Source organism: Anastrepha ludens, chromosome 5 (assembly GCF_028408465.1).
Source record: "Anastrepha ludens isolate Willacy chromosome 5, idAnaLude1.1, whole genome shotgun sequence".
Classification (NCBI taxonomy): Eukaryota; Metazoa; Arthropoda; class Insecta; order Diptera; family Tephritidae; genus Anastrepha; species Anastrepha ludens.
In genome coordinates this window covers 19,655,519-19,672,124 of record NC_071501.1, presented here as the reverse complement: position 1 = coordinate 19,672,124, position 16,606 = coordinate 19,655,519, and the positions used below count along the sequence as shown (strand labels likewise).

General features: G+C 37.7%; 1 protein-coding gene across 3 annotated transcripts in view; it reads left to right on the top strand.

Moving 5' to 3' along the window:
• The window catches only part of LOC128863063 (ankyrin repeat domain-containing protein 29), a 94,606-nt gene that overhangs the window by 62,977 nt on the left and 15,023 nt on the right, over positions 1–16,606 (top strand). For all 3 annotated transcript variants that reach the window (XM_054101963.1, XM_054101962.1, XM_054101964.1), the window contains exon 3: positions 9,461–9,571. In XM_054101963.1, the coding sequence (XP_053957938.1) occupies positions 9,461–9,571 (111 nt within the window). The remainder of the gene's footprint in view (positions 1–9,460; positions 9,572–16,606) is intronic.

Below are 16,606 nucleotides of genomic sequence, written 5' to 3'. Positions count from 1 at the left end.
TCCTGAGGTTTTCTTTGTGGTTGCTAATTTCTAGTGAGAAATAACACTGCCTACTTTTTGGCGCTTGTTTGTTGGTGCAAACTTGTAGGAAATAAATTTCTGGTGTCTACTTTTCGGCGTTATATTTCCTTGGTGCCTACTGTTTGGGGCGTTTTTTGGTTCCAATTTTTTTGGCATTTTTTTGTGCCTATTTTTTGGCGCTTATTTCCGTTTCCTGGCTAGTGTTTGTGCCTACTATGAGTGCTATCCATTCCGGCGTCGGATTTATTGGTATTGCCTTGCGGTAATTTTAATTTTTGCCGTTGCTGCAGTCCTAGAATCGCTGCGTTTATGCGCGTGACAAACGTTCGGAGTAGTGTGCGTTGTTGCCACGGTTTGTGTCCGGCGTTTACCTTCACCGGTCGACCCTTCTCCGTTTCTTGTAAATTTTGTCTATTTGTATTCTCTGCAAATGTTGTGAATTTATTTAGATATACCTATATTCTTTCCCTCTCTCTCTCTCTCATTCTTTCTGGGGTCTCTCCCTCTTTCTTTGTCTGCCTTGAAAGTTTCACTTCTCTTATTTGTACTACGCTACACGCACTTTTCTAATGGCGGCCGCTCATCGGCAGGAGTCGGCTTAAAACTGTAGGATCCTCCATTTGTGAAACAACATAAAGATTGTAAATAATTTTTAATTGCAATATTGGGGAAAAAATTAATTTTGTTCCACCAAATTCTCGTAATATTTCAAAATATTATACTCCCACTTCATTTTCAAGTACGAGTATATTGAAGAGTTGGAGTTCTTTGAGTAAAATTGTAATACATTTTATGGAAAGCCGAAAATAACACAAAATAAAATTCGAAAATGTTTGATTTCGTTCAGCAAACCCGCCCAGGGTACAATAACACGGACATAGGTATTAAATATTGGCAGTCCACAAATTAAAAAAAAAAGAATTAGTTGTAATTTCTTACGAAATTATGTGGAGATTTTGAAAGCAACACAATTTCTAGCAGACAAATCAATTAAAGCATCTAGTCATCAATCATCAAACGGTAATGGGTGCTTACAAAGCCAAAATCACTCATTTCTAACCAAAGAAAAATTAAGTGATGAATACTTTTTTCATTACAACTTGCCTTGTTTGTGGCGTAAACAAGCGAAATGAAAAGAAAAACGAGATCTACATAAAAGAAAAATTAAGAAAAAAAAGGAGATCAAAGAGATGAGAAAATATTTTAGCAAATATAATTTTTCATTGCAATTGCATAAAGTGAAAAAGCATAAAGAAACGTGCATATGTATTAGTGTATACACACACACATATTTATTTGTGTGCATGTGCAGCTCGTACGGCATGTGTTGCATGTCGAAATCAACTGCACTGCATGCAATTCACGCCAAACCAATGGCGCACCTCGTCATTTTTATTACAATATTTTTTGTTTTTGCTTTGCTTTGCTTTGGTTTTCTGTTTTTCTTGTCTTCTGGCTGTAATTAATGAGTTCACTTTTGCTTTTCACTGCTTTTTTATGCTAATATTCGTTTTCATTTTCATTTCTTCTCTTTAATTTATGGCTCGTAATTTCTTTTCATTTAAGGTAGGCTAATTTGGAATAATTTCGCCTCATTAACACAAGTTTAAGTCGAGTGGTTGTGTTGCAGACACTTACACAGGTACTTAAAGTCGCTCAAAATGCTATCCTCCTAACACCACCACAATTAAGTACGGCTGTGAGTATGCATTGCTGTATATAAGCGCTTTGCTGCCTTGCGGCGCCTTTCGGAGGTGCCAGCAGACATACACTTGCGGTAGTTGGGTATTCACGGCCACAAAAAAGTTACCTACATACGCTTTGTTTTTCTTTGAACCCATAAAATATTCGAAAATTGCACTTCCGGCGACCGACAGCTTAGGGCTGTGACAAACTGACTGCGCTGCTGTATTTATCATTTTTGTGGCCAATTTTTGTAACGCCGTGCGTGTTTTTTGTTATTGCTTATTTCCGTTGAAAGCACGAACAATTGCGGTTTGTTGTGTGTAAAAATGAAAGACTCGGCAAATATTCGCTTTGACCACAAATTAGTCAAATTGAAAAGCGGAGATTCAAAATGAAAAAAAGAAAAAAAAAACTCATGCAAATAAGATACCGACAATTCGCGCGTAATTAATGCAAAAACCGGTGCATTTTTTGCAATTCAGCTGAGGTGTTGATGCAAATGAGGGGTTATTTACGCTACAACGGGTGAAAAGTATAGCAGTAAAGTGTTGAATTGTGGACAGGAAGGCTTAAAAAATTGTATGTGTTCGGGGTGTACTTAAAGGTTTTGACTTTTTCTTTTTATTCCGTCGATTTTGCACCGGGTTACTTCCATTTATTTCCTTAGCTGAAAAATTTATTAAAAAGTAACAAGATTTGATTTGAAGAAACAGGGCTGGCGGACCAAAAACTGGACGTTCTGTTGAGAATATTGCTGCTGTAGCGCAAGAGATTATGCTAAATGTGGTACCTATAGATGGACATTGCAGGTATTTTGGCCCACTCGCGGGCAATGGCTTTTTCAGCAACTCGAGAATGGTGAATCTTTTGCTCTCCAAAATGGCCCAAAGAGAATATTCCATCGGATTCGCGTCTGGTGAATTGGAGGGCCATTGTGTGGACATTATGAAGATCAGAACATTGTTTTTTAGCCATTTTTATTTCACTCGAGCTATGTGAGATATGGCCGAATCCTGTTAAAATCCGAAATGGTCTGCCACCAAAATGCTTGTCTGCCTACGACTTCGAAGCAACCTCCAGAATATATATTATATATATAATATATACAATATATAATTGGCACGTACACCCTTTTTGGGTGTTTGGCCGAGCTCCTCCTCCTATTTGTGGTGTGCGTCTAGTTGTTGTTCCACAAATGGAGGGACCTACAGTTTCAATCCGACTCCGAACGGCAAATATTTTTTATGAGGAGCTTTTTCATGGCAGAAATGCACTCGGAGGTTTTGCCATTTCCTGCCGAGGAGCGACCGCTATTAGAAAAATCTTTTTCTGAATTTTGATCTTTCACCGAGATTCAAACCGACGTTCTCTCTCTGAATTGCGAATGGTAGTCACGCACCAACCCATTCAGAATACTTTCCTGATAATATTTCACATTTACCTTGACGCGAGGCTCGATGAAAATGATTGGAGAGCGCCCATCTGCGGTTACAGCGGCCCAAGCCATTACCTGTGGCGGTTACTGCCTCCTGGTGGCCAATCGATGACTCAAATTCTCGTATGAACAGTTCGTCAAATAAACCCTATAGGTTTGGAAGTTCACGAATTTTACGAAATCTGAAAAATTTTCTCATCAGAAACACAATGTTCGGAAATTGACCGCTTTCGGCCAAGTGAAGCGACTCCTTCGCTCTCTCAAGTCTGACTTGTTGCTGCTTTGGTGTGAGATCATGCGCCTTTTGGATCTTGTAAGACTTAACTTTGAGCTCATTTCTCAGTATGCGGCAGATGCTACGGCCAGATGTTTTCGCTTCAGTCGCATCAGCTGCGCGAGCGGCCTGAAGTTGGTTACACTTCGAGTGCCGGACCATGAGAACATCCCTACTGTAACTAAAGTTTACACATATGCTGGAAATTTTATTTCAATATTCACGTATCGCAGTTTTTAAGTAGAGAAAATGAAATTTATTGAATTGCTTTAGGAGTAGTCCCAAAATAGCGCGGCGTTCGTGTTGAGTCAAAAAAAGGGACTATTAATAAAATCAGAACGATGAAATGTCGGCATACGTTAGTGCCTCAATAGAGATCATAAATCGTAGAAAGCCACTGAGAAGCGCCACAATTAACGCCCCATTTCGGAAGCACCTATAATGAAGACATTTGTCATTTCGCGTCATTTCGATTTGATGCCACGGCGAAATTCCGAAATGTCAGTATTGAGTAAAGATATATTATTCTACTCATTCAGGTGCTAGAAGATTTATCTACATCACACACAATGAAAAATAAATACTTTCCACTTTACAGTCACTAATTGTGTTGTAGAGGTCAACTTTGACGTGAAAACTTCTGCCACGTACGGAGATAATCAGCTGACTGTCCAATTGGGCCACATCTGTGATGACACGCAGTAATGCAGTCAGTGAGCATAAAAAAAAAATAAAAATTAAAAAAAAATTGAAAAATTTGAAAATAGTATAGAAAAGAAACTGTTGAATTTCAAAAGTGGAATACATCTCAAGGATTAAAAAAAACGGCTAGAATGTGTTGGACTTGCCATTTTGCCCCTAAAGGTGAAAAGTTTTTTATAGGGTACTGAAGTTTACGTAATTTGGCCTGAAGATGACCTAAATTATATGGAAAAAAAATCATACAAATCTACTTTTACCATAAATATTGTTTTTAAGAGTCTTTAAGAGTTTTTAGCCATCTTTAAGAGTCTTTATTGAGTCTTAATTGAACCATAATTTTGTGAAAAATAACTAATATCACATTATTTCTGACCCGTGAGGGCTCTTTTCTCACGTTTTTTTTAATTCTAAAGATATTACAATAAGTTTGTGGGATATTTGAAGGGTTAAAAAGCTCCATAAAAATATTTTTCCGAAAATTTCAGTGAGGCTGTGGCGTGAAAACCGTACGCCCAAAATTCCACCACTAATTTCTTTATAACACTCAGGGTTGAGTATTTGGCTTTAAATCTATTCACGAAACCTATCTAAATCTATAGTTTTTCAGTGTTTTAATTATCCCCTTATTGCATTAATTATTTGGTGCACTATGCCCAACCCTGAAAATACTCCATGAGGGTACTCCAATTTGTAGGGAATGATTTTTTTCGACAACGTTTCAAGCAGTTTCGGATTCTATAAAATATTCTAAGAAAAAAAGTCTAGTAGATCATAGCTCTAAAGTCAATTTCGAGCTCTCAAATTTTAAAAGAAGCTATTTTTGTTATAGTGAATTCGTGAGAAAAAATAAGCAGGCAGGTGCATGTGGAAAAAGTCTGAGATAGGATTTGGATAATTCAGTCTAAGCATACAATCCCCGAAGGTTTTCCTGTTTTCACAAGCTGGGGAGCAGGTCAGGGCATTTGCAGGGTACTGCGATTGCTTTCGCCAACGCTAGATGATCGTAGAGCATGGAATATACTGATGTTCCTCAAGGCAATACTAACAGTAGGCTGACAATTTGTGGGCTGAATTAACTCACTGAAGGCATGTAGAAATTACTGGCTTTCATGGTTTTTACTGATAATTTATCGAAATCGGTTACAAAACCAAAACAAACCCAAAAGTTGTCTACAAGAAATCAATGAGAAATAAACAAAAAGCGAAACAAAAAATGGGTAGGGGAAAAAATATATGTATATAGATATGTATTTGTCCTTTAACCGCCCGGTTCGAAGCAGTTTCTGTCGGAACTCTAGAGCTGAGAAAACAGTAGAGTTCTCTCAATACTTTCAGTAGCGAATTGCTCTTTTGAGTTCAAGCAAAGTTTCACTAGGTTGCATTCGTCAAAAGATCAAAATGGTTTAAGGGCATGTAGGTATAGGGCTGTCTTTTTCTCTTGCACACTGCAATAGACCTCTGTGCCCACCGAGTGAGTTCCTTTTAAGAGCAGCGCATCGAAGCTCAAAAATAGGAATTAGCAATGGGAAAAATAGGAATTATTTTCCTGCATTAAAAGCTATCGGAGAAAGAAACACCCAGTGATCTTAATCGTCTAGCTGCCAAACTCGGATATTTACGGAGAAACTCGCCTCCTCTGAAAGGTGCCCACAGCTTCTGCAATGGGGATTAAATGGAAAACTTAACTCTTCTGCGTGTGTACCCTTCGTCGAATGACCGGTAAACGCAGCTACGAGTTCGGAAATTGTATGGCATGGAATCCCAAGAATTTCTGCGTTCTCCGTCTATAGTACTGGGGCCACAGGCTCTTCGAAATAGAACTCAAAGAAAGGAAGCTCCATCTTTTCCGCGCTTTTCTGAGAAATAATTTGTGCAGTTCCCCTTTAACAACTGTCAGGGGGATGCCGATGACCGGGTAGGAGGGGTCTGAGACCAACTTAGTCCCCTTCCTGGCAAGCTAATCAGCAATTTCATTCCCCTCTATGTTCCTATGTCCTGGAACCCAGATCAAAGAAATGTTACCTGCACACCCAATAGATTTGATCTCCTCCTTACAGGAGTTTACTAGTTTGGATTGCACCATGGCATCGTCAGAGCCTTGATTGTAGCTTGACTAGAGGAATGTCAAATGTTAATATTTCATTCGCTCCCACATTCCCTAAGAATTTTGCATACCTGCTGGATCACAAAGACTTCTGCCTGAAAAACACTAGCAGTATTCGCCAGTTTAAAGGAAATAGAAAAATTGTCTGCTTTAGAGAAAACCTCTGCTCCGACTCCCGATTCCACCTTGGAGCCATCAATGAAGGCAGAGGTACCAGCCTCGGTCTCGGTCTCCTCGTTCTAATCCTGCCTCCCTGGAAAGATTGCTTTGGCACGACCCTCAAACTCCAGTTTGCGGATAGAGAGATCTGTCCGAAGTTAGGAGAAATACGGCGTTAACTGCCCGAAAATGCTACCACGTCCCTTGAGAGATTGCCTCCATTACCTTTTTTAACCTGATTGCACTTTGAGCAGCGATGAAATAACGTAAAAGTCGATGGGAAGTAAGTCGATGAAAAAGTGCATTCAGAGCAGCACTGGGGCAAGTTTTAAATGCCAATGCGTTGAAGCCAATACATGCGGTGCTTTGTACATACCCTCCACAGTTGAGTGCCATACCCAGGCATCCATACGTTGAAATTAGCAGAACCCCTACGTTGCACATCCAATGCACGTTCACATTTTTTGCCGACGATAGATTTGCAGGAGTAGAAGGCTATACTGACTTTCTTTACCCGATTTTCAATGCATAGCTTCCAATGGAGTCTGGAGTCAAGTATTACTCCAAGATACCTAACTTCCGATGAAAGTGGAAGAACGTGGTTGCTTAATTTGGGAAGTCTAAAGTGTGGAGGTTTGGCGGCCGCCGTAGCCGAATGGTTTGCTGCGTGACTACCATTCGGAATTCTGAGAGAACGAAGGTTTGAATCTCGGTGAAACACCAAAGCGAAGAAAAAGTTTTTTCTAATAGCGGTCGCTCCTCGGCAGGCAATGACGAACCTCCGAGTGTATTTCTGCCATGAAAAGGCTCAAGCACAAATAGGAGGAGGAGCTCGGCCAAACACATAACAGAAGTGTACGCGCCAATTATATACAGGGTGGGCCATATAGCGATTGCTTTTTGAACCACCTATTTTTTTGAGAATGGTAACACAAATGACATGTCAAATGTGTTCATAATTTACTTAAAGGTTTGACATTTACGAAATGGGACGCTATACGCTTGAACAAAATAGGGAAATATTGAAAACCTATTTCCAAAGTGGTGAGTCCTCTTCTTCTTTTCTGATTTTCACATCGGTGGCTACGTCAATAAGCAAAATTATCGGATTTGCGGCTCAGAAAATCCACACGTTACTGTAGAGAAGCAAATGCATCTACAACGAGTCACTGTTTGCTGCGGTTTTTGGTCTGGCGGCATCATCGGGCCATTTTTTTTCGAAAATGCCGAAATTCCGATATCAATTGGCCGCCTCGGAGCTGTGATTTAAGCCCGTTGGATTATTTTTTATGGGAAGCCGTTAAGGACAAATGCTATGCGAACCATCCAGAGACGATTGATGCTTTAAAACACGAAATCGAAGTTGCCATTCATGGAATTGGAGCCCAAACAATCGAAAATGTGCTTAAAAATTGGGTTGATCGAATGGCCTACTGTAAAGCCAGTCGTGGCAGTCATTTGAACGATATTATTTTTTATTCATAAATGACAATGCTCAATCTTCAAAATAAAAAAAAAAGTTTGAAAAAATATTGATCAGTTTTTTTTTTTATAGCCGATTCAAACAGCAAATTTTACATGACCCACCCTATATAAAGTGTGGAGGCTTATATTTTCTGATAAAGAGCTCCAGCTCCGTTTTGCCAGATTTGACGCTGAGGTCGCAACTGGCAGCCCAGCGCCTGAGTACTGCTTAGCAAAAAAAAAAGAAGTAATTTTTCAAAAGTAGATTTACACTGGCATGCAAGTACACGATTCCCATTTACTCAAATCTGCAGTTAAATTTAGATTGTATCCATTCGAATGCAATTGGATTTTTATGCTAGTGAGATAAATTTATCGACAACTGCACTTAATGAAGTGGCTGTGCCAAAAATAGCTTTAAATGGCAAAGTGCCACATAAACTGATATTTACAATTTGGCAAAATTGCTAGGAAAACCAAAACAAAAAGGAAATTGGCAAGAAAAAATTTGACAAAAAACAAATGAAAAGAATAAAGACAAAAAAAGCCACAAAAACAAAAACAAGTAAAGTACTCAGCATGAAGAAGAGAATGCTATGATTGGTTTGTGTGGCTGCATCATTCCCAAGCTCCCATTGACACCTTCGAATGCACCAAACAGCCGTGTCAGCCTTAGCTGTGAGTCGGCTACTTTAGGTGCAACCAGTGAGATGAATGAGAGATTTATACTATGTAGGTAGCGTAAAACATTTTAAGTACATATACAGCTTAACACACACACACACACATACACACATGCACATGCTAACATATGGCATTACCACAATATATGGCACGTTACAGCAGCCGCAGCGACAGCCAATGATGCCACAAACGCAGTGCGGCAAAATACAGCCAGCCGTATGTGGCGTCGCATTGCTGGTGACTCGGCTGGTGTGACCGACCCGTCTGTAGTTAGTGCCTCATTTGAGGCGCATATTACGGCATCAGGTGCGCTTTTGCGACTTTGCTGACTGTCCGCTTGTCTGCCAACCGTAAAGATTTTAACCAAACAAGCTGTTTTTGTGTGAAATATGAAACGTTGTTGCTGTTGCATCACATATGTTGCCAATCTGATATTAGCACCTTTTTTCTCGCAATTCACACGGCTACTGTGCCTGTATCGGAGTCAATGAGGCTGTAAGCGGTTTTTGTTGTTCGTTTTTGAAATATGAGAATTTTTTTCGTGCTCAATTTGGATTTCCGACTTTTACTACACGAGTGCTTTATTGATTTTTTTTATGATATGTAGCAAATAACAGCAACAAGGAAAAGGGTCAGCTTGTATGGAAATACCGAAATAAAATCTTTATGAGCGTGAGATGATGTACTACGACTGTATGCGCCATCTGGCATTTGCTGGTACTGGTAGAGCATTCAAAAAACATAACAAAAAAAAAAAAAAAAAAAAAAACTTAACAAAAAAAATTCTCAATTTAAATTAAAAAAAGTTCTTTTACTATAAATTTTTTCGTGTTCTGCATCTGCATTCTATTTATTTAAAATATTTCCCTTTCAAATTCACCTGTTCTTACTCACATTTTTTAATACGAATCACAATTTTTCTCTTTTGCAGAAGGAAACTCCATCCGATGTGCTGCTGCATTTGGCAGCTCTACGTGGCGATGAAATCAACCTGCGGCGCGTACTTGACAGCGGTAAAGTGCATGTGGACTGCAAAGATGAGGTATGGAATGGCACATATGTTTGTATATACATATAAGAGTATGTTTGTATGTGTGTGTGTGCATAAATGTTTGTTTGAGTTTGCTGTTCATTCATAGCTGGCTGAGTGGCATTTACTTTATGCGCTGAGTGCTCAAATAGCGGCGTTGTTTTTGTACATTCAGCCTTTGGCATTTTGTTGCTAAAAATAAAATTTAAATTGCAATGATGGTATTCACGTAGATAATAGTTGCTGTCTTTGCAACTTGAAAATTTCGAAATTTAGCAAATTAAGTAAATAATAGTAAATTATTTCAATTAAAAACGGGATTTAAATCAAAGTACCGAGCAGTGAGTAGGAGAAAGTTGTGATCGCTAATTGCTTTATTTTCTTTTATTTTAATTTCTTAATTATTATTGTCTTATTTAATTTTTTCATTTAGGTTTTTTTCAATTCTTTTTATTTTATTTTATTTTAGTTTATTTTATTTTATTTTATTTTATTTTATTTTATTTTAGTTTATTTTATTTTATTTTATTTTATTTTATTTTATTTTATTTTATTTGAGCTTAATCCATCTCGGCTATTGCCGGAGATTACACATCCCGGATAAAATTTTCAAGGGATTGTGCTCTGGTGGAGCGTAGTCCAAGTTCTACGCCCATGCGATTGCTATTGCTTAAATATTTAAAAATCTACGAACTATTGCACATGTGTCCAGTATGGTCGACTTCTGCATGTCTTCTAAGAGGTGTTGGCAGTCATGCTTCTTCAAGTTTTTTATTAAATGCTTAGGCACTAATCCAGTGGACGATATAATTATTGGAATTATATTCACTTCCCTCGCTTTGTACATCCGTTTCGGTTCTATGGCCAAAGCTGCATACTTCGATACTTTGGTGGAGTATGTGCTTCGGATGTTGCGATTAAGGGGCACCGCTATATCGATTACTTCGATTGTTTTGTTTATCTTGTCGAACAAGATGATGTCAGGTTTGTTGGCAGCTGCGGTTTGATCTGTGGAAATAAATCTGTCCCAGTACAGTTTAAAATTTGCATTTTCGATTATTGCCTTTGGTTCATATTTAAAATACAAGACTTCTGCTTGTAAGAGACCGTGTTTGATCGCAAGTTGTTGGTGGAGGATCTTTGCTATATTGTTATGTCTCATGACATATTCACGGGGGGCAAGTACGCTACATCCAGCAATTATATGGTCGATTGTTTCACCGTAAATGCCGCACCTTCGGCATCTATCTTCTATTGCCTCGCCATGTATCGACCTTCGGAAATTCCTTGTTGGAATAACTCGGTCTTGGATAGCGATTGCGAAACCTTCTGTTTCAGAAAATAGTTTTCCTCTTTTCAACCATAAATTGGATGACTGTGCGTCTATCCATTCCATTTCGAGATCATGCGGATGGGCACCGTGTATTGTTTTTGCCTTCCATGCTGCGATCATTTCTGCTGGGGATTTAACCCCCTCAGGTACTGGGATATTCTGCTCCATCAGACTTAGCGGGGTAAAGCCATTATCTGCCATAGCGATAGCTTTAAATAGATGGGACTCGCTGCTTAGAAAATATGTACGTAACTTCAAAGTTTGCGAAAAGTGTAGGCGCGCTATATTAATGATTCCTCTCCCACCAACGTTTCGAGGAAGCGATATTCTTTCCACAGCGCTTTGAGGGTAATGGCTTTGGAACTTTGTGAAAGTGGTGCGTATCAGCGTTTCAATCCGAAGGATGTCTGTCTGAGACCATTTTATTACTCCAAACGAGTATGTCAAAAGGGGTATGGCCCAGGTATTGATTGCCTTGCATTTATTTCCACTGTTCAGACTAGTTTTTAATATAGCTTTCAGTCGTGCCTCAAATTTTTTAATGAGGTTTTGCTTTACTAGCGTGTGGTTGATTCCTTTAAGTTGCAGAAATCCTAAATATTTATAAGATTCGCTGCTATGCAAGTTGTCTATAATAATATTTTGGTCTACTGCGTAGTTTTCTTCGGATTCATCAAGCTGACCTCTAATCAAATGTATTATTTTGCACTTATCTGGTCCAAATTCCATTCCCACGTCATCGCTAAAAGCTTTAGTGGCATCTATCAGCTCATATAGCTTATGCTTTTTGTTTGCGTACAGTTTCAAGTCGTCAACAAACAGAATATGGTTGAACGTGTGCTCTCTTACTTCAGTTTTGAGTATAAAGCCATTTTGTTTAAGTGTGAGAAGCCTGCTAAGTGGATTGAGACCAATGCAGAACCATAACGGGCTTAAGGCATCCCCTTGGAATATACCACGTTTGATTGAAATCTGTTTCGAAACAGTTCCATTTAGAACCAGTTTTGTATTCCACTTGCTCATTAAGCGGCCCAAGAGGGCAACAGTGGCAGCATCGATTTTGTATATTCTTAATATCTCTAATAGGTAATCATGCGGCATTGAATCAAAAGCTTTTTTGTAGTCAATAAACGCGACGCTTAAATTCCGCCTTCTTCTCAGAGCTACTCCTGTGATAACAGTGTCTATAATAAGCTGATCTTTACAGCCCATTGTGCGCTTCCTGCAACCTTTCTGTTCTTCACATAAAATGCTGTTACTTTCACAGTGTTCATATATTCGGTTAGCGATAATTTTCGTCAAGAGTTTGTATGTCGTGCTCAAGCAAGTAATTGGGCGGTATTTTGCTGGATCAGCAGATAGTGCGTCCTTTGGAAGAAGATAAGTTACTCCGGCAGTGAGAAATTCTGGGATAGCAGCTATATTTTTCAGTAGCTCGTTGTAGCATCTTGCGAGTGCTTCGTGCATTACTGAGAGCTTTTTAAGCCAGATGTTGTGTAGCTGGTCTAGGCCAGGGGATTTCCAGTTAGCTGAAGTACATATATTATTCTTTATTTCTTCTGCTGTTATGTCGTAGAAGTGCATTGGTGCAACGTTATCCGCTTTTTCTTTTTCTTTGGCTAACCAATTCGCATCAGCATTGAAGAGTTTTGCTTGTGCCCATATTTTCTCCCAAAACTGCTCTAACTCTTGTTGTTGTGGATATAATGTCTGAGATTCTGCATTGCTGTTTTGTTGCAGATTTCTATAAAAGCTTTTTTGATTTTTGTGGAAAAGCTGGTTTTCCTTCCGCCTCTGATTACTTTTGAGGTATCTTCTTAATCGTTTTGAGTAAGCGGCGAGTTGCTGTACTTTCCTATCAATTATCTCTGATAATTGGTCAAGACCCACAGTCTGAGGCTTAAGCGGCGCGATGATACTAGATACATGCCTTAACAACCTTTGCGATTTCGCCCCATTTTTAAATGAAGTAAGCCTCCCTATAGATTCTCTTAGACCGGCAATTCGTGTTTCGAGTCTTCTTTGCCACCTGGGGACTACTGGCGTTTTTTGCGTTGTTTTATTTTTAAATGTCTGTACCTTTGGGTGCTTCCCCAGTAATCGTACAGTAGTAAGAGCAGAAACATAAAAGAGAGTGTTAACATATTCCAAGTTGGTGCTATTGGCGACATATGCTGGCAGAATTTTCGAGTTAAGTGTTTTAACCACTTCGTTTAATTTTTCCGATTCGCCTAATCGGGGTATCCTTGGTCTTAGCAAAGGATCCATACCTTCATAATTCGCCAGATAATTAAGGAAAATATCTTTCACCTCCCGTTCTTCATTAGTTTCTGGACCATCGCTTTCAATACTTTCATAGATCAAGTTAAGTTCAGGTTGTACGTTGGTAAATTCCGCTAAATCTTCAGGCTGTGGGTTGCGTGCCTCGGTTATCTCTGGTGTTATTTCTTCTTCGCTTCCTTTCACTCCTCGTAGCTAGTTGCGTATTGCACTTTTAATTTCCTCTTGCTTTTCTTTTCTTACATATTCGTGTTGGAAGATTGCCTTTTTTCTTGTAGCAAGGCTATTTTCGGTTAGCTTCCCATTCAGATGTCTATATCTTCTTAGAAACAGGTCTAGCATTCTCTCACGATAGGTCGTCATGTGCTCCGGTTCTTCACAATTTGTGGAAATGTAGTAGCAGCGCAGGACATATTCATTCATTTTCGTTGTCCATTGAATACGCTGTCTAACACGGCCTGCTCTTGTGGTCCCAAGATTAACTTGAGAAACACTTGTCGCAGTGTTGGGGTTTTCGTGTTGTTGTTGTTGTACCACTGGCGACTCCGCTATCTGATGCCGATGAGCAGAGCCCTCGCCGGCAGCCGTGGCTTCTGCCGACACTTGAGCGAATATCCTCGTTCGGCTGCAATCATTAGATTCCTCTATAATGCGGCTCTCCGTTTTTCGAAACGGGTAATTGCATTTTAAACCTTCTGCCAGGTGGTTTACAGATTTCCTTCTGGGTTAACTGTGTCCTTCAGACATGCATTCACACAGCCGGCATGTTAGGCATTTTAGCGGTATGTTTTGTTCTTCGCTGAAACTTCGGAGCCGTGGAGTCGTTACTTCCAGCACCCCTCGGTGAGGGATGTCCGTGCGGGGTCGTGACTAGGGGCCGCGGGGTTGTCATGCCCGTCAACTCTCTAATGAGAGATGCCCTTGCGGGCATTTTATTTTATTTTATTTCATTTTATTTTATTTTATTTTATTTTATTTTATTTTAATTTCTTAATTATTATTGTTTTATTTAATTTTTTCATTTGGGTGTTTTTTTCTCATTTCTTTTTATTTTATTTTATTTTTTTGTACTTGATTTAATTTCGTTTAATTTAAGTTCATTTTATTTTTATTACTTCTTTTTTGTTTATTTGCATTTAATTTACGATATTTTAGTTTTATCATTTATTAAATTTTATATTAATACAAATTTTTATTTTATTTTATTTAAAAAATAAATATTGTTTTTTACTTTTTATTCATTTTTGGCTTTACTTTGTTTTAGTATTAGGGGTGCAACTAAGTTCTCGCTGTTTTTTGATGAAAATACAACTTTATTCTGTGTGTATTGCCCATCGCTGGCTACTACTTTTTCCCATATTTCTGGTAGATCTCGTACACCATCGCGGTAAAACTGCTCCTCTTTTGAGGTTATTCACGGATCAAGTCATTTTTTGATGACCTCGTATGAATGCAACTGCTGTTCAGCTAGACCATGTGCCATCGATCGAAACAGGTGATAATTGGTCGGCGCAATATCTAGAGAATATGGCGGTTGGGGTAGAATTTTCCCGTTATTTCCTAAGTTATGAGCATTTAAAAAAAATTTTTTCTTATATAATGAAAAAAATCGATTCTGAGCCGAAACACAAAAGTGCCGATAAATCTTGAAAAAAAACATTTTTCGGGCGAACATAAAAATACGTGTCTCATTATTTTGACCAGAGAGCAACATATTTGAGTTACATCGAAATCGAAGAATGTGTCCCGAATAGCCTGGTTGAATTGAAATGGAAAGCATCTAATATATTTCGTTTTACTTTTCTTTTGATTTTATTGTTTTTTATTTTATTTTTTTTTGTAACTTTTTTTGTTGTACTTTATTACATTTTGTCTCAATTTATTTAATTTTTTTGCTCTATTTAATTTTATTTTATAAAAATTTTAATTTTTTGATTTACATCATTTTATAGTATTTTTGTTTTTATTTTATTTATTGCACTTTATTCTGATACACTTTATTTATAATCTTTAGTTTTGTTTTATTTTACTTTTATTTATTTGTAACATTTTATTTTCATTAAATATTTTTAACTTTTTTTTTGCTATAATTATTTTTATTTTATTAATTTATGTTACTTTTTAATTTACTTTTTATTTTACTTTAATGCATTTTGTTTTCAATTTTTGTATTATTTTTTTTTTTTACTTTTCGTCCCCTTTCTGTGTTAACCTTGTATCTACATAATCATAATTTTCAGTAAATCGATAAAAATGTTTAGAGTTACTTAACTTCTATGAAAAGTTATAACTTATTTGATACGATACTTATAGTAGATACGAGGTTTTTGAATTCGAACATGTAGATACGAGAAAAATCGTAACGCTCTGAAAAAAATTCTATAATCATTATGAACATTATATGTTTTGTTTTACGTAACTGGAGTGCTAAGGAGTGTTTTTCACTAAGAATCTCAATTTCGAAAAAAATGAAGTTACGAGGTTAACACAGAAAGGGGACGTTTTGATTGTTTGATTTATTTTGTTGTCTTGTTTTTTATTTGATTTAATTTCTTCTCATTAATTTATTTAACATTTTTTTTGTACTTTATTGTTTTTGTTTAAATTTTACTTTTTATTGAAAATTAAATTTTATTTTATTTGAATTTTAATTTAATTTTTTTTTACTCCACTCATTTTATCTTATGTAATTGGGATTGATCTTAAAATGATTTTCGCGTCATCAGATCATGGACTAAAAAATTCTCTTGCGTTTGGAACCGTCGCCCACTTTGCAACCGTTGCTCACTTTGTAATTGCTTTCGCGTTCCTTCAGATTAGCCTTCCGTATTTCTGTGCATCTGCGTTCAGGCCCGAAGAAGAATATTTTTTTTTAAATAATGATGCTTTCCCACATTTCGTCAGAGCTTAACATTTTGGTTATATGGCCGAAAGCGTCCTCCAGGCTTTGCCGTTCTGCATCACCACAGAATGCATTTAGAATGTTCGCTCTTCCCTATTTTTAACATGTATTTCTGGAATTGTCCATGCTCAGAAAACATCCCGGTTGTGTAAAAGTTTACTTCGTCTAAGCTCCAGCCCTACCATATAAAACATAATTTGTAAGCTTCGCCGACCATCTGCCACGTGTTTCATTTCTCCAACGGCCTGATCATAGTGCATCGTTTACATTTAATTTAATTTTGTACTCCTTGATAAAAGTAATAGATGGTATACCGTAATATCGGTGCTGATACGTAGCTGTAGAAGTAGAAGTATGATACAAGAAGAATCAAATCGAATCCCAAATTATATGATTCAACGACTAACCCTGTCGAATGTGACTTATAACTACCTAGCAACAGCTCGATCTCCGTCGTTCTATATGTCTATTTCGTACAAGCGAACAAATTCTGAGAGATATATAGACATATGCTTTACTAACGCTTTTTAGA